The 18,640-nt window shown below is 40.5% G+C and overlaps 1 protein-coding gene across 6 annotated transcripts in view; it reads left to right on the top strand.

Annotated features, from left to right (window-relative positions):
- The window catches only part of TSNARE1 (t-SNARE domain containing 1), a 515,811-nt gene that overhangs the window by 304,598 nt on the left and 192,573 nt on the right, over nt 1-18,640 (top strand). For 5 of the 6 annotated variants that reach the window (XM_075495358.1, XM_075495359.1, XM_075495360.1 and 2 more), the window contains exon 9: nt 4,346-4,418. In XM_075495358.1, the coding sequence (XP_075351473.1) occupies nt 4,346-4,418 (73 nt within the window). Of the gene's footprint in view, nt 1-4,345; nt 4,419-6,538; nt 6,602-18,640 lie in introns of those variants that run through there. The other variant, XM_075495361.1, reaches the window with a different exon arrangement.

Raw genomic sequence — 18,640 nt, 5'->3', positions numbered from 1 at the left:
CTTTCTGTGTGCTCTGGATCTGTGGTTCACACATGCTGGACCACAGGGTAGGAGATATCCCAAGGGTATTGCAGATGGGGCAGTACACAAGAAGCATCTCAGGATCTCTTTGGTAAAACATGCTAGACACTACAAAGGGGTTTTTATCTTTTGGGTTTTTTTTTGTTGTGGGCCCCCCCCCCCCCCCCCAAAGATAACAAGCGCTATGGTTTTGTTTTGCTCTATTTTGTTTTGGAGTGCTTCCATATACAGAACTACACACCTGGACATTATATTACATCTTTCAGAATCCCCTTCAGGTTTGTTTTATAGCTCTCCTGGCTGCTTATTGCAGACTGGATGGTGGGGCAGAATGAGACCTCACTTGTAGAATTCAGCATCTCCTGAACATTGAATCAGCAATTAATTTAGAAGTTAATTTGTAGTCCTTCAAAAAAGTTGATGGATGGTTTGTAAGTACACACAAAAGCACACGCGCTAAATAGGATAGACCACTGATATTTCTGAACACATTTTTTATACAAACCTGAGGCAAACATTCAAAGAAATAAGTGTGACTCTTCCCTTGAGGACCTGAGCTGACATTGATAAAGGATGCTGGGATCTGGCTAAATGTGAGAGAGAAATTATTGACAGCACATGCTTGTTCTGTATCCTTTTGAGGAGAGCATGTTTCCCCTCTCTGGTTTATTTAATGTCGTTCTCGTGGCTGGAATACAGAAGTGTCCTGAGAATATCATTACAGTTAGGGCTGTTAGAAGTTTTCAATGTGCATAAATCTTCATCCCACTAAACGTGAGAGTGGAAGACAGGAGGTTTACTTATTTGCTGTCTGGGAAAATACCTCAGTAATGCTCATCCCATGGGGAAGTGGGCTGCTGGGATTTATGATTAGATGGTTTCCATCTTGGTAACAATGTCTGGGTTTTACAACCCAACTTGCTCTCAGATTAATTTTAAAAATGCTGAAACTGTGGTCTTGTTAAAGTAAAAAATGGGAAATTTTCTCTCGGTACTTTGCAGTGACATTATTCACTTACTGAGTCAGATTAAATTACTCAAATAATCCTGCCATTTTAACCTAGCACTTTCTGTTAAGAAGTTTCCAAGCTAACTTTTTCTAGTGAGAGTTAATCCTCCAGATCTTTAGGGTCCCAAACTCTTTCATTTCTCTGGTTTTCTCATCTGCATGACTTGTTTATTGGCACTTCTCTGCTTTTTTGGTCATCTTAAGTTACTGCCGGTTACTAGTCTTAATTCTTTTTGTTCCAGCACGGATGACATTAAATCCTGTATACTAATCTGTACGATGAATTTCTCCTTTGGAAAAAAAAAAAAGAGGGTTTCGATGAAACAGTTTAAATCTGTCTCCCTCTTGCTGCCGAATGTAGGGTGAGAATTGTTGCCAGACAGGAAGGGCTGCTGTTGATTAAAACCCAAGAAACCCCAGCCTAGTTAGCTGGCAGGGAGACAGCATTTTTGGAACGATAGCTGGCTGTTGTACTCCCAGTTTCTGTGGAGTCAAAGGGATTTACGAGGAGCTGTATTTCACTGTGAATTCTGCATAGTACGTGCAAGCATGGGAAACCAAAGGCAATCTGATTTTGCTAACAAACTCTGATGCCTGGCAAGTTCAGAGGTACTTCATGACAGAGCTAACCTGGCAAGAAGGAACAGGAACATAGCTCCTAGGTATATTCCATTATGGAAGGTCTTTATTTCTGGCTATTTTTCTTTCTTTCTTCTATTTTTTCTTTTGTTTTGCTTACATATATCAGGGACTTTGAAACTTCACATTGCCAGGTTAAATTATTCAACAGATTCCTTGCTTCAGGTCAGATTGCTTTGTGCTCTGTGCTTTACAACTCACTCCTGTTTGTTTTTCCTTAAATACAGCAGTCGCATTTTTTCCTTCCTAACAACTCAGCGGCTGGCTTTAACTAATGCATATTTGCTAAACAATAATTTTAAGTGTCGTTACAATGTTATGAAAAGGATCTATACTCCGCAGCAGCAGATGGCTGTTTCATCCCAAGTACCTGGATATAAATGGCAAATCTGAAACGGCACTGTTCATATACAGCATTGAATTTCCTTTCTCATTCTTCCCTTCTTCTCATAATATCCAGGGATGAGGAGGCAGACAGCCCAACTCCCTGTGGTTAAATTAGCTGAGGAAGACCCTATGAGGAGTCAAAATATCATATGACCTTTCTTAGGCCAAATTGCCTGCTTGTTTTATTCCAATGGAAATACTTGGGGGGGGGGGCGGGGGGCATATATAATTCAATATATCGCAATAACCTCTATCTACACAAATGTACATGCAAAAACACATTCATGAGTTTTAAGCTGCGTTCACTTAAAGTGCTGTAAAAGAAGCTGAACAAAATAAAACAGACTGACTGAAAGTCTGAAGGGTAGAAAGTCAGAAGGGTAGAAAGAATTTTGTTTATGTTGCAAGTAACAGAAACTGAAGACTGATGTCAGTGGCAATTTAGCCCAGAGAGACAAATAAGCATTCTGGGCTTTTTTAGTATTATTATTTGTTTGTTTAATTTTTCCTTAATCATCTTTTACTAAGCAGTTAAATGAGAGCAGAACAACACATTAAAGTTAATTCTCAATTCTTCACATTTTGCTAAACTTTAGCTTTCTCCTTTCAAAGATTTTTACCCAAAAAAACCCAAAAAACTCCCCACCCAAAAAAATCACAACTAATTTATCCTCATTTCCTGCAAATGATTTACTACCACAGTGCTCAAGTGCAATCTCAAGTTACTTAAACTTCATTGCTTTTACAAAATATTCTGCAGTATTTACAAGTTATGAATAATACCATACATAATTAAAGCTTCATTATGCTTGACAAGTGAATGAATGAAGCATATTTTGTGATACATTACTCAGTCTTTGGTTGGGGGTTTTGTTTTTTGTTTTATTATGATTTCTCACAGCTTTGTAAACCTTTTGTTTCTCCTACTTCTTCAGTTATTCAACAATCTGGTATATTCTAGAATTCACAATGGGACTCCCAGGCTTCATTGCAAATTAATGCGATGCAATTGCATTATATGATTAAATGTTATGCCACGTATATTCTCATAAAAAACTTGAGTAGAAGGGCATGGATTCATTTTGTACCATTTTCTAAATTTGCCAGTAGGGAGCCTGAGGTCTTTAAAAGTCGGGTGGAAGCAATCGGACCTTTTGGTATGATGGACTAGAGTTGCAACAGGACCCAAGCAGATAAATGAATTACTGTACGATTAGCCTCAGGAGAAGCAGATTCTTAGGAATTGTTTTCAACACTTCGGAAAGCATCCAGTGCTGGGTTCCCCAGTATAAGGGTACATGGACGTACTGTTGGTCAGACAGTCTGTGGAGTCTCCAACCGTGGAGATATTCAAAAGCAGACATGGCCCTGAGCAACCTTCTTTAACTGACTGCTTTGAGCAGGGGTGTTGGACCAAATGATTTCCAGAGGTTCCTGCCAACCTCAATGTTTTTGTGATTCTGGGATTTGTAAAGCTTTAAATGCATCCTATTTGAGTGTCTTTTTTTCTGCTCTGCTAATGTTACTGGTAGTGCATTCAGCAGTATCTATATTATTATGCCTATTATTGCTAGATTAATTCTTTTTATAAGAGCCAGTGTCATATGAAGTCAACATATGCTCACATTTGCTCTTGTATATGGTAAGTGTTCAGAGATGAGGGAAACAAACTTACTGGCAATTTGCTGTGTTTTAACTAAGAAAATTTCAGTGCTGAATCCAGTTACTTTTTTTTTTTTTTTTTTTACACTTGAAAATGTATAAATGAATCAATTCATCAAACAGGTCTTTCCTTATTGCCTTACTAATGAGATTTCAAATTCAGGGAGTTTTTGATCATATCTCCATCAGTTTATGAATGCTATTTTATCAGATGGATGCTATGCTGAAAGATGGCTTTTTTCTATGTAAGAATCTGCACTCTGGGATGAATGGCCTGCATCAAATATAATTTTTTTAAAAAGAAAAGGGGTTGCTGCTCTTGTTTTTATTGTTGTTTTTTTCTCTCTTAGTCCTCCACAATTCTGAAAAGCAACTGTATAATCTGATCATTCTATTTGTTTCTTATAAAAGCTTTAGTCAACTGGCTGACTTAGATCCAGCAAACCATGGCTTTGTTTAAGGGGATTTTTGATTTACTATGGGAGTATTATAACTTTTTCTTTTAATTCTACACAGACGAGGTTTTCTGGTTTTGTTTTTTTCTTTGCAAAGATTGACTGTGGAATATGCCTTTTATGCTTGGATATTACCCATATTTCATTAACGTTAGACTTTCTGTCTTTTCAGAGTGACATGTTAGATGTGAACCAGATCATTAAAGACCTGGCCTCCATGGTGCATGAGCAAGGAGACACAATAGGTAGGTACCACTGTTAAAGTATGGGCTTTATTACCCTCCTGCACTATTCCAATATGATGTTGTGTGTTGCCTTATGAGCAGCTGTTTGTTGATGCTGTGATTGTTTTCCCTGTGTTTTGGGCATTTTGTACATCCAGTGATATTTTGATCTGACAAGCTGCCCTGTGCAATAGGGTTCTTTCTTTATATTAAGGATAGTTAGCTGGTATATTTGGCATAAAATAGAATTTTCAGTGAAATTAATCCATTCCCTTTTGACTGTAAAAAGGAAGCTGGAGAATATATAACACTAACTCAAAAGGGATCCAATTCTTCCTTTTTACCTGGAACTGTAATTAAAAAAAAAAAAATAGTAGTAGCAATAATTGTTATGATTATTGGTGGTGGTGGAGAAAATTAAGCAGCTTGCTTCTCCTAAATGGAATTTTCCTTCACATTGCAGGGTGTGTCTGATTAAATTTAAAGTAGCCTAACAGCATGATGTGCTCACACACATAGTCTGAAGCTTCTGCCCATTAGTTGACCTCCTCTTGCTCTCCAACTACCAGTGGCTAGGAGCGCGGTGGAGAAAACTTGGGAAAAAAGATAGAAGTAACCCCTAGTATTATCTTCAAGAGCAGCCCATCACTGACAGCCACCACTTTTTGTGAATAAAGGGATAAGGGACTGTCGTGGTTTAGCCCCAGCCAGCAACTAAGCCCCACGCAGCCGCTCGCTCACTCCCCCTCAGTGGGATGGGGGAGAGAATCGGAAGAGCAAAAGTGAGAAAACTCGAGGGTTGAGATAAAAACAGTTTAATAGGTAAAGCAAAAGCCGCGCACACAAGCGAAGCAAAGCAAGGAATTCCTTCACTCCTTCCCATGGTCAGGCAGGTGTTCAGCCATCTCCAGGAAAGCAGGGCTCCAGCACGCGTAATGGTTACTTGGGAAGCCAAACGCCATCACTCCAAATGTCCCCCCTTCCTTCTTCTTCCCCAGCTTTATATACTGAGCATGATGTCATGTGGTATGGAATAGCCCTTTGGGCAGTTTGGATCAACTGTCCTGGCTGTGTCCCCTCCCAGCTTCTTCTGCACCTGGCAGAGCACGGGAAGCTGAAAAGTCCTTGACCAGTGCAGCAACAACTAAAACATCCCTGTATTATCAACGCTGTTTTCAGCACAAATCCAAAACATAGCCCCATACCAGCCACTATAAAGAAAATTAACTCTATCTCAGCTGAAACCAGGACAGACACAGTAGATCTGCTCCTTTTAAATTTGCTCTGACCTTGTCTTTGTCACTGCTGTCTTCTGATGCAGCTAAGAACAATCAGATTTTTTTCTGTATCTCTCATTTTGTGTATGTGTGATAATGCTGTGCAGTGCTTCAGAAGCAACTGGCTACTTCCAGATTTGAGACCTAACTGTCCTAAAGCCACATTGAGGGACCTAAACTCCAGAGAAACAAGATTTGTGGAGATATTTCTAACCTGCAGCGCTCACTGGAGCTCCTGGGAGTTGGATCAAGTCCTAAGACAACCATATGTAGATCATAAAAGAAGAAACTCTTCTCTGCTGTTTATTATCACTCTGGATTTCTTTACCAAGCTCGTACCTTTGCAAGTTTCCATTAGCATAAAGTATCTCCTTTCACACTGAAATGAGCTAGCTGCATCCCACTGAGAAACACCACTCAGGTTCACAGGTGCAGAAAAAAATCAAGATGATACCTAAACCCAACTTTTTATTATTTCTTTTTATATTTTATTTTATTTTATTTTATTTTATTTTATTTTATTTTATTTTATTTTATTTTATTTATTTTATTAATGCTTGTTTGGAAGCTCATTTTTGTACATGGATAACTTTGGAGCCTGATTCATCTTCTAAAAGTACATCAGATGTTAATGCCTTGAGGAACATGACAACATACATCAGCTAGCTCCAAGATCCTTGTAACTCCTTTTCTTAAGGCAGTATTTATTATTTTAAGATGTTGCCCATGCATAGAAGCGACCCCAGTATTAGCCTGCCTGTGAGAAACAGTTAGACAAAGTAGGATGCTTTGTCTTTGAACCAACCTAAGGTTTTTGTTGCTTTTATATCTGACATGTTCTTTTTTCTTCCTGTTTCACTGCAGCAGATTTTTAATAGTTTCTTTAGGAGTATCTTTTCAGCCTGGCAGCCAGTCAAGGTATCTTCCCAACCAATCGCTGAAAGGTCCCACTGCTTATCTTTTGACATTCATATTTCACAGAAGTAAGTGAGATTATGAATCAGGAGGTAAAGGGAGTCAAAACCCCCACAACTGACAATTCAAAAGCAATCATGATAACAGACAGTTCTCTTGCACTTGTTGTATTTTTTTAATGCATTCCTCTTACATGCATGAAATGAAAACTCTGTGTGTGCTTGTTTAGAAAACACAGGGAAAATACATAACCAGGGAATGTGAGATGCACCGCTCTGCAAAATGCTCCCAGGGCTGTAGAGCAAACCACTCTCTGGTTTGCCTGAGCTGGAGAGAATTAATGGGAAGAGCTTGTCTGGTCTATGCATGGCACAAGCAGAGTAACCCATACTTCTTACAAAAACCTAAAAGTAGTTTTTCTAGCATGCAGCCCAGTTCCTTAATGAACACATCCATAACACTCCTTAGGGTAGAGAGCAATTTCTGTCATGCAAGGAGGAAATAGATGAAGGGAAATGTAGACTCAGGACAGCATATCTCTGTTATTTTTTGTGTTCTGCAAATAAGCCCCATGCCTGTGTTCCTAGACATGGCATCTCTTTGATATGAATATTTAACTAAGCATTACAGTATCACTGAGTCCAAGCCCTCCAAGCCAAAACAAGCTAGTGGCCTAGGTTACCTTTGAATAATCAGAAAGAGGCTTTTCAACACAGTCTTACAAGAGCTCTTGGCAAAAGCAACCCTATGCAGCTTCATCACACAGGGTGCCGGTGAGGAGAAAGAGTGCGAGGAGGAGGGCACTAATAGGAGAAATCAAAAATTGGCTGTGGAAATTATGTTGGCGATATATGGTTTTGGGTTCTATAACCACGGGACCCTGTTTGCATCTGTTTTGGAGAGATGGGATCCACCTCGCTAGGCGGGGCAAAACTATTCTTGCCAGTAGGATGGCTGACCTCATAAGGAGGGCTTTAAACTAGGAATTATGGGGGAGGGACGGGGCAACCAGCAGTCCTGTGAGGGGGCAATGGCCAGGACTGCTGAATAAAGTGGTGTGGCAGGAAGGGTTCACAAAGTCATCACAGCGCGGCCTGGGCACGGTCACCTCTAGCACTTGTATGTAGGCAGCGAGGTGCCTACAAGGCACCATTGTGGACAAATACCCCAAACCCTCTCCAGGAACTCAACATGCTGTGCTGCATCTCTAAAGTCCCTGTACGCTAATGCACGCAGAATGGGGAGTAAACACATAAGAGATCTGCGTGCAGTTGCAGGGCTATGGTTTTGTTGGGATCATGGAGATGTAGTAGGTTGGCTCCCATGACTAGCGTTGCATTGGAGGGATACCAGCTCTTCAGGAAGGACAGAATAGGAAGATGAGGAGGAAGACCTGCCCTTTATGTAAGAAAGAGAGCAGCTGGAGGACATGCGGCTCTGCTTGGGGATGGATGAGGAGCTGATGGACAGTTTATAGGTTAGAATTAAAAAGAGGACAGGCAAAGTGGATGAGGCCATCTGCAGACAGATAGGAACAGCCTTGTGTTTCCAGGCTCTGGTCCTCATGGAGGACTTCAACCACCTCAATATCTGTTGGAGGGACAGCACAGCAGGGCATAAATAGTCCAGGAGGTTCTGGATTGCATGATAACTTTGCAGAAGACTATCTATAACTATCACCAGAACATGGAGGTTCTGGTGATAACTTTGGGAATCTGATGTACAAATGGCAAGATCTCAAGATGGCTAGAAGTGGGCCATCTCCACTGCTAGGCTTTACTCTCATGGTAGCAGAAGGGTTCTTTAGCCAAAGCATCCAAGGCAAGGATTAAGGACTTGGGACTGTGAGAAGTAAATTACATTGGGGGTGATTGCTAGAGCAACAGTCACTCCTTTCCATGCTCATAGGTGGTAAATCAACTGAATTACGAGTGCCTCAACAGCTTGAAACATTCACAGTGTTTCATACTGAACATCACTGAGCACCCCTCAACATTGAACATACTGAACACCCCTCAACATTGAACATATTCAACATTGAACATACTGAACACCCCTCAACATTGCTGAGGGGAGACCTCATCGCTCTCTACAACTACCTGAAAGGAGGTTGTAGAGAGGTGGGGGTCGGTCTCTTCTCCCAGGTAACAAGTGATAGGACAAGAGGAAATGGCCTCAAGTTGCGCCAGGGGAGGTTTAGACTGGATATTAGGAAATTTTTCTTCACCGAGAGGGTTATCAAGCATTGGAACAGGCTGCCCAGGGAAGTGGTTGAGTCGCCATCCCTGGAGGTATTTAAAGGACGTTTGGATGAGGTACTTAGGGATATGGTGTAGTGGTGGTTTTTGGCAGTGTTAGGTTTATGGTTGGACTCGATGATCTTAAAGGTCTTTTCCAACCTATATGATTCTGTGATTCTGTGATTCTGTGATCACTATTTTACACGTGCAAGCTTGTTCTTTCATTGGCCGTACTGGGATAAATAGACATAGTTCCATGAAATCAGTTTTATAACTGGTGTTAGGGAGAAGAGAATCCTTAAATCCCCAGTTCCTCTGAAGAAAGTGTCAACAACACAGCTGCCAGTATTTGTATTAGTACCTGATGAAGGCAGGTGCATATTTGTCCACCTCTGTAGGTTTCTGTTTGTCTTGTAACAGAGAATAAAGATGACTTGAATAATACAGTTATTATTTTTTTTTTTGCCCATGGCAAAAGAAAATGCTGTTCTGTTTTTGTTTTAGAAGAGCTGTTTTTCCATCGTACCTGTGTATGTAACCTTACTAGTTATGCCAAAATAACATGCAAGATCTACATCCCTTATCTAAACCGCTCTAATTCAACTTTCATCATTTATATCGCTATTGCAGCTCCATCACATTTCTCAAAGCCACAAGAAAAGACCCACATTGTTCTGAAAACATTTTACACTTTTAAGAGTCACATTTCTTCCTCTGTTGGACAGTTTTAGAACCAGCCTTTTGCCAGTGTATCTGTAACCTCCCCAACTCCCTAAAATAGGAAGAAATTCCAAGTTCACATACCAGCCACCTATTTTAAGATTACAGCAGCAGAGACACAACAACTAATTTACCAGTCTTGTACCTCTTTGTCCAGACCACATGTATACAAATCTATGTTTGCACAGCAAATCCCACTTGCTGAAAGAAGACCCCACTGCGTCAAGCAAAAGACTTCCTAAGACTTTCTTTTTCTTCCATTACTTATCCAGGCTTAGACCTTGGTGGCACTACCCTTTCACTTCGCTCTTGAAGTCTGGGCATTTTATATTTGAAAATAACAGGGTGAAGAAATTTCATAACATGATCTAAAGTGGATGCTCCCTCACTTTACAAACATCACTACATGGTATCCGTCAGGCTAGAGCCCACAGACCTGCCAAGATAAATATAGACATGGCAGCTGGTGCTTTCCTTCAGTCTTGGCAGAACTTCCTGATGGTGTCAATGTATTCAGTCCTTGAGTAATGCTGGTGTTCACTGACATACCACATTGTCACTTATTGCCTAACGATAATAATAATAAACCTCCTTCAAAGTAAGCTATATTTGCACGAATGTAAATGTATTGCTTATTTTAGAAGCTTTTGAACGTGGGGAGGTTTTTTTAGGTATGCGATTTTTTTATTGGGGTTTTTTCACCTGTGAAATCAGCTCAGTTTTGTTGCCTATTTTGTCACTGTTGCCTTTCTGACCTGAAGGCTGGTTTAACACACAGAAACTGTCAAAAATCAAGAGGGTCCAGTAGCACCCTTCCACACATGTCCTCCTCCAGTCTGACTGCCTGAATAGCACAGCCAAGAGTCTGTTGTCAGATACGCTAGTGCAAACCGAGCTGGGGAATCATTCAACTAGATCCTTAACTAAACTCTCCTGAGTTATGTGTCTCGGTTGGGACATCTGAAGAAAATGAACACATCTCGAGAGTGGTCCCTGAATACCTCAATGTAATAGCTTTAATATCTACATTCAGTTGAATGTGGTCTGCAAAGTCTCTCATTTGATTAAGTTTCCTAAGTGATCTCAGAGGAGGCTATTATGTGAATGGGTACATTTATGTTCTTATTGGTTCCTGATGAATTGGGAAATCTTCTCTTGGTTCTCTTGCTTTCAGCCACTTGTTGAGACACAGAGTTACACGTCAGTACAGAACACAGCCCGTGCAGGAAGGGTACACTGGGGTATTTCTGAATCAGTGATAATCTATGCCACTTCCCGTTCGCTTCCCAAGAATTCTCCAATTTCTTTGTTCATCGTAGGTAGAGACTGTGTCATCAGTTTGTTGTTCTTTTATCTAAGTCTAATGAAGCTTTATTGTAAACCACCCCAGCTGCTGAAATTGCATAGTATTGCTGCCCTTAATTGCCTTGTAAGCAACAATTTTAAGGTCACAGTGTTTTGTATACCACTGGCCTTGCTCTCCCTGGACTGCAGCAGCGGTGACCTCCACGATCACTTTTCACATGTCCTTGGCTTTGGACAGCACTGAAGAGTCTGTAAGGTGCTCGGTTTCATGTTAGGCACAGGCTGATGACCACTGCTACAACTGAATTGTTGGAGTCAGGTGTGGGCTCTCATGATCTCCGACCAACTCATTTTACTTGAGATAATAGGCAGCACAAAAAATGAATGAGCTTTTGTGCTTCTTTCCTGTTTCTGCTGTCTGTGAGTGTAAGTTTTTGTGTCTTCCCTTGTTGTATGTGGACTTTTACATTTAGGTCTAGTGCTGACAGTACCGGTAAGGCAGCATGTGCTGGTTTATAAGGAAAAGAATAATGGGTGACTCTACACTTGCAAATGTACTAACGCCTAAAGATTTGTCTGCTGTTCTGTGTTTGACCCTCATAATGTGAATGGGCTGGTACACTTGCAGTTAATGAGCCAGCTAATTTTGTACAAGAAACAAGGCTCTTCCTTTTATAAGGTTTATTGCCACCAGTAGGATTCTTCTCACACCAATTTATCCAAAGTCATTTTTGGGAAGTTGAAACTGCTGTGCTCTCAATTTCTAGTAATGCTGCAATTGAGCAGTAAATGTCATAAAGGCAGAAGCTGCCCAGGTGGTTGGTTTATTTCTGTTGGGAGGTGTTATACTCTGCCATAGACAGACATTGTTTGGGAGGCCATGGCTTGAGTAGGTTAAATAAATCAAACAAGCCTTGTAAAGCAAAAGAGGTCAAGCAAGTTGTAAATATCAGTGACTTTACTTTGTAGGTAAAATATATGATCTTTCCAACACAGTAATCAGAAATAAAGTATATTTATTTCTATGAATCAACACCCCCATCATCCTCATTTATTCCTGTGACAAACTCAGATTGACACTTCTTTCATCAGTTGACTGAGCTATAGGACTTGATAGTTTATGCATTCAGCTGCGTGATGGAAGGTGTTTTGTTAATTGTGGACAAAAGTGGACTTCTGAAAAATGCTGCATGCAAGTGAAATTAAGGTATTTATCCAAACTGTGGCAATTCGTGAGCTGCATTTGGAAAAACAAATATAATTATTTTGATCTTTTCTTTCTTTTTTGTCATTTGAAAGAAACATTGTATTGCAGTTTGAAATACTATTTTCTTTAACTTGGATGTCTTATAGAATTAAAAAGAAGTGTTGAGTTTACATCACAAGGAAAAAGAAAGAGCATGCTACAGACAAATAGCTGGAATTTACCAGTCAAAGCTAGATTGAGTGCTGTTTTGCTCTTTAAATTACTTTCAGAGATTATTTTGGAACAAAGAAAATCTGACATGACCATAAATTTCTGCACAAAAATATCTTGTTGAAATACCTTTTTTGATCAGAAAAAGAAGGAAATGGAGAAAAAAAAAGAAGTGAATCGGGTCTATTGCCATGATGCAATATTGTCCCATGTGCAAATTTTGTGGGATTAAAACTAGAGCCTTGGATTACCCAGAGCCATATGAGAGAATCATATGGGAACTGTGGATACCCCAGATAGATAGCTGAAAGCGTAGACCAGGCAATGAGGGCAGAGACCATACCATGCACCCTCAGGAAACTCTTCATATGCTGACTGTTCTCCTGTGGTAAATATCAGTAATTTGAGTCCACTTGTCTCTGTAAGAAAGAATAGTAAATTGCTTTGCATCTGCTAAAGTGGTAATATTTCTGCAGTCTGCCATTTAGCACAGAGCAGATGATATGAGGTACCTTATTCTCTGGTAGGATGTGTTATTTTCAAATAGATGTACGTAGGACAACGTTTGAATTTTAAATCCCTGGAAGATGTATCCTGGCAGGCATGGTAAACCTCTGGCAGGGTGATACCATTTTTCAGCGCATACATATGTAGCAGATACTTGACATTTCCAAGATACATTTCAAGGACAGTGTAAATCACTCAGGAGCTGAAGTGTTGTAAATTTATGCTGGCAATTTCGGCCATTGCCTTATAGCAACTTTTATTCACACGGACTAGGGCTTTGGGCTGTTGGACGAAGAAAACCAGCAGGAAGAGCTGGTTATGATATTTTAGGGTAGTTTAAATAGTCTTTCCAGGCCTGCCTGGTAAATTAGGGTGAGTGGCTGTTCAGTGCCTCAGTCCTTACCTCTGAGTGTCATGGTGTGTTACTGTGTGGAAGAATTAGAGCTCTGCTAAAATCAAATAGAAAGCTAGGTGCTATCTGCCTTTTGTTGGAAGCAATAACCCTGACTCCTGATGACTCATGGACCTGCAAATTGTATTTCATTGCACCAATCTAAGCCAATGTGACCCGTTTAGCCTTAGTTTAGCATACGGGCAAGATTATTTTGTCAATCCTCTCGTGTGCGGAATTTATAACTTGATGTTTACATTGAAGTTTGCAAATGACCAACCTTAAGCCATTTTAAACTTCACTCCAGAAGAACTGCCATAGTTTTCCTTCCCCTTAACATCCACCGTTGTGCCTATAGAGAGCTTGAGGGTCTTTTGTTTGTGGAATGAGACTCACTTAAAACTCTCCAAGTACAATTAGAATGGGCAAAATTCTTTTTTATGCTGAAAGCAATTTAACCCAAAATTTGGCTTTTAATTAGGAAATAAACCTTTATACATTACCAAAATACTCCTTTTTTTTTTTTTTTTGTGCTTCTCAGTGTGTTGTATTAATTATTTTTAGTCAGAAGTTATAGTGATAAAAGAGGGTTAAGCTTATTGAAGTGCTAAAAATAAAAGCATACTGTGAAACCTAAAGGGGCCCATTTTGGTAACTGCCAAGTGGAAGCATTTTAAAATTCTCATTCACAAGCTCACTTTCCTGTCTTTCAAGGGGTTTTACTGAAAATGCTGCCTTGTGAAACCAGTCCATTGTTGCCGCTATAAAGACTCAGGTCATACAGGTGATTCCTTGATACGTTAGGACAAAAACCCCACTCCAACCACTGTCACTCAAGTGATTTCACATATAAGATTGCTGCTGGTCATTAGCAGGGCTTGATCTCAGAAGACACGTAAATAGATAGGGTTGACAGACACCTCTTGGGGTCATCATGATTTCTGTCTCTGTGTGACAAGTGTGTTATTAAATCATATCAAAGTACATCTAAAAGCTGTTTAGCTCTGCCACCTTCACTACTCCTATTGAAAGGATGTGCTTTAGCTGGAAAATTAGAAATCTTTTCCTAATTCCTTGGTGCATTTGTTTGCAACCACCATCTGCTTTGGGGCAGCCCTCTCCCTCAGTTTAATAAAATGGCGATAACATCACCTTAAGGTTTTTGTTTGTTTTCAAACTGTACCATAAATTTGTCATCACAGACTGAGGACAGAAAATTGTTGTGGGATTCAGGCTCCTTGGAAAATCACAGACCCAGGGCTGGGTTATCTCACTTATTTGGGAACAGAGTCACTGTCCCTTCATACCAAAGCCAAAGGAGAAAGGAAAAGGCAGACCCCCTCCAGCAGTTTTTTTCAGTCTACCTAGGATCCTACTGCCGCTCTGGAAATACTTGCCTTTCCATCCCCAAGCAAGGTACCTTGGCAAGGAGCCTGAAAGTGAGCAAGGTGAAGCTGTGAACCATCACTAGCATCCAGCAAAGATGCACTGAAATAGCTGTGAATGACACATTCATCATCGACTTATTAACATCATTGACTTATTACTTACTTCCTTGTGATTTGACCCAAATTCTCTTTCCTTCCTTGCTTTCCTGTGTTAATCAGGAGAAATATCTAGTTAAATTGTGTTACATATTTAATGCCTTATTTTTATAGAGTTTTAAAGCTGTTTTGGTGGGGTTTTGTTTGTTTTAGTTTTTCCCCTGTGTCTCAGGATTACAAGTTGCTACAAAAAAATGTTTAAATGGGAGGTTTGCTTATTCCAAGGCTGGTATTCCCCTGTTAGGAGAACAAGTGAGCAGGAACAGTGCCACCAGGGTCCAGCCTCCTCCTGTAACATCACATCAACTCGTATAGGACATATAGCACAGGTCCATGCTACTTGTGAAAGCCTGTGCTGGGAAAAACGTAGACGGTGTTTGCAAAACACGGTGCATAACATATGATTAGCCCATTCCATGCAGTGCTAAGGGGGCGTTCACAGTGTTTAATTTTAGCTAACGAAGGCAAATCTCCTTAGGCCCCCCTGCAGGCAGCGGAAAGTGCTAGCTTCCTCTGGAGGGCCATTTAAGGAAGCTAAATTAAGCTCCTGCTGTGATTTCCTCCTGCCCCAAGAGGAGCACAGAGAGATTACTCTTGTTTTAGTAGGATATGTTTCCTAAATTTCTCGTCTGTAGCTCTTCGATGTCTAAATGATTAATTTTCTGAGGACAATCAGCCTTTAAGAGGCATTGAGTAGTGAAGGGTTGTCTGCACTAAGATCCTGAGAAACATAAGATACATAACCAAGTTCTGTTACTTTGATTAGGTGATTGTCAAGGTGTTTAGCACACTCCCTCCACCCCTTCCAAATTTCCCAAATCCCCCCATTCCTTCCAAATCCATCACAAAGTAGCTTAATACATGGAGGTGATTTCCTACATAAAGTTGCATTTTGTAACCCAAAAACGTGGTCAGACTTTGTGCTTCTAAAATTAACAGGTGTCCCAGCAGGATATATTCTTAGTTTTGGTTCAGTTTTTTACCTGATGTTTTCTTCTTTTCTTCCCATCCTAACATGTGTCACAGCTTGGTTGTAGGAATGCTATGGCATATTGGAGCTTTGAGTGGTCTGGAGCTAAATTTCAATTGATGCAAACTGGTGTTGTCCCTGTGGCTAGTTCTTATGGACTTCCACAGAACGTATAAAATTTTTTTTAGGCAAAACCAAGGTGGTTAACTATGCATCATGTAGTCATGCTTAACCATAGAAGTAAATACTTGTCAACAACTAGGCAACTAAGAATTTGTCACCTTGGGTGAGTGACAAGTTATGCTGCCTGATGCATCCTGTTTGTGTTAATGACGTACTAACTCTTTTGGTTTCTCTACCTTGTGCCTTGTTGTTTCCATATGCAGAGAGGCTCATACACAGAGTGCTGGAAATTGGATCGGGGCTTGTAGTTACCAATTACGCAGCACTGTCCTAACATGCAAACAGAGAAAGCAAGCACTACCCTGTTCTACAGAGCCAATCTAGCCCGTAAATCTACCACTTTTCAGCTATTTCTCAATTCTAACCAGAAAACATAAAATGTCCCTCTACTGGTACTCCTTTAAAATACGTAGAATGACTAATTACAGATTTGTGGGTCAGCCTCAGTTTCTGGCTGGAAAGACATCAGGGCCAGTCCTGGAGTTGGGACATCTATTCTTTATAAACAGAAGTGTGATACCAATTGACAGTGATAGCACTTGTGGAGAGGTGGTAGTAGGGTTTTCCTTGTAAACTCACCTAGAACCTCATTATTATCAAGTGACAAGTTGAAATCTATCTACCACGTTTCACTCACAAGAAACACCTTGTTTCTCGGGCACACCTGTTTGAGGTAGACCCTGGGTAGATCCACTCACATGGCAAAAATGCTGCTAACTGCAGTGTGCTGTTGTGCCATTCATGTTTCTGTTCATCATTTTTGGTAATTCAGCACCATTTTTTTCACAGAATCACAGAATCACAGAATCGTATAGGTTGGAAAAGACCTTTAGGATCATCAAGACCAACCATAAACCTAACACTACCAAGACCACCACTATACCATGTCCCTAAGCACCTCATCCAAACGGCTTTTAAATACCTCCAGGGATGGCGACTCAACCACTTCCCTGGGCAGCCTGTTCCAATGCTTGATAACACTTTCAGTGAAGAAAAATTTCCTAATATCCAGTCTAAACCTCCCCTGGCGCAACTTGAGGCCATTTCCTCTTGTCCTATCACTTGTTACCTGGGAGAAGAGACCGACCCCCACCTCTCTACAACCTCCTTTCAGGTAGTTGAAGAGAGCGATAAGGTCTCCCCTCAGCCTCCTTTTCTCCAGGCTGAACAACCCCAGTTCCCTCAGCCGCTCCTCATCAGACTTCTGCTCCAGACCCTTCACCAGCTTCGTTGCCCTTCTCTGGACACGCTCCAGCACCTCAATGTCTCTCTTGTAGTGAGGGCCCCAAAACTGAACACAGTATTCGAGGTGCGGCCTCACCAGTGCCGAGTACAGGGGCACGATCACTTCCCTAGTCCTGCTGGCCACACTATTTCTGATACAAGCCAGGATGCCATTGGCTTTCTTGGCCACCTGGGCACACTGCTGGCTCATATTCAGGCGGCTGTCAACCAACACCCCCAGGTCCTTTTCTGCCAGGCAGCTTTCCAGCCACAACTGGTATTTCTGGTATTTCACAACTGGTATTTCCAGCCACAACTGGTATTTCTACTGGTATTGAAAAGAAAAATCTAACACTTTCCCAGAAATGCCTTCAGCTCAATGCAATACTGGAAGTAAACTCTTCAAGGCTGTCACACTGATGTGTGCATGTGTGTGGATGCAGCTCTTCTAAGGGTCTGTAGAAAAAAAATTGGTGTTTCTTCCTAGACAGAGGTTGAGTTCCTTAGAAGCCTTTTGATCTCTTCCTGCTGAGTCCTGAATGCAAGGAAAGCATTTGGGCAGAGTTCAGTGATGCCAACCAAGGTCCACAATGTTAAAGTCTTAATAAGCATGGTTTAAGAAGCATTGGATATGGCTAATAAAATTATCGTATATTAATCTATAAAAGTGCCGGCCATGTAGTTTTTTTCTTGTGTACTACAGCATGCATAATCTAAAATAAAAGGAATGGAAAACCATCTCTCCCAGCTGTAATACAAGGCTTTTAACAGGTTTCCAAGTGTTAAGCTGAAGTTTGTTTATTCCATGGTTCTGTTGGTTTGCACTTTCTTTGCTCTTCTCTTTTGTTTTGAAGTTCAGTTATCAGAAATGCATAATTACATTAAAAGACTTGCAACACTGTTTCAGTTAAAAATGGCAAAACCTGAACACAACCACTTTCCATAGTTTATCTGCAAACATTCATTTATTTACCCATCACAAAAGTGGCCAATCTGATTAGTATTCTTTCCTTCAAAAATAAAAGAATATATTACTTAAATCTTCTGTGGCATGTCTTAATCCAACTCCTAATACCATCAGTTAAAGAATTTCCATTAATTTTATTAAGGGTTAGTTAAAAATAATTAGTGAAGGTATTAAGAACCTTATTCTCAAATTTCTACCTGTGGCTGAATTCCTCCTGACCATTGTCATATACTCCATGGTGTAATATCTGCTCTAAAACACACAGAAGCAGACCAAGTGCACATACTCTTCCATTGTGGCCAGAAATTATTGGCCGCACATCTCTTACGAGACAAGCTGGTCAAGATTGCTAAGATTTCTGCTGGAAACACAAACCCTTATTTGCAGGTTTTATACCATAGGTGTCTTGCTTTCTGAGCACAGCTCTGGAGTCAAAGTTAATACTTGTCTCTGATGGAAGTGGAGAGCTGCCACCTGCAATGTGTAACTGATAATCTTTCTTTTCTAGTCTCATTTTGATTCATCATTGTTCCTCCAGCTTCCCCCAATGTCAGACCTAGCAATATAGGGTAAGATTCTTCTC

The sequence above is a fragment of the Mycteria americana genome, chromosome 2 (assembly GCF_035582795.1).
Source record: "Mycteria americana isolate JAX WOST 10 ecotype Jacksonville Zoo and Gardens chromosome 2, USCA_MyAme_1.0, whole genome shotgun sequence".
In the NCBI taxonomy this organism is placed as follows: domain Eukaryota; kingdom Metazoa; phylum Chordata; class Aves; order Ciconiiformes; family Ciconiidae; genus Mycteria; species Mycteria americana.
Note: the sequence above shows the minus strand (reverse complement) of the source record. Positions and strands in the feature narration are given on the sequence as shown.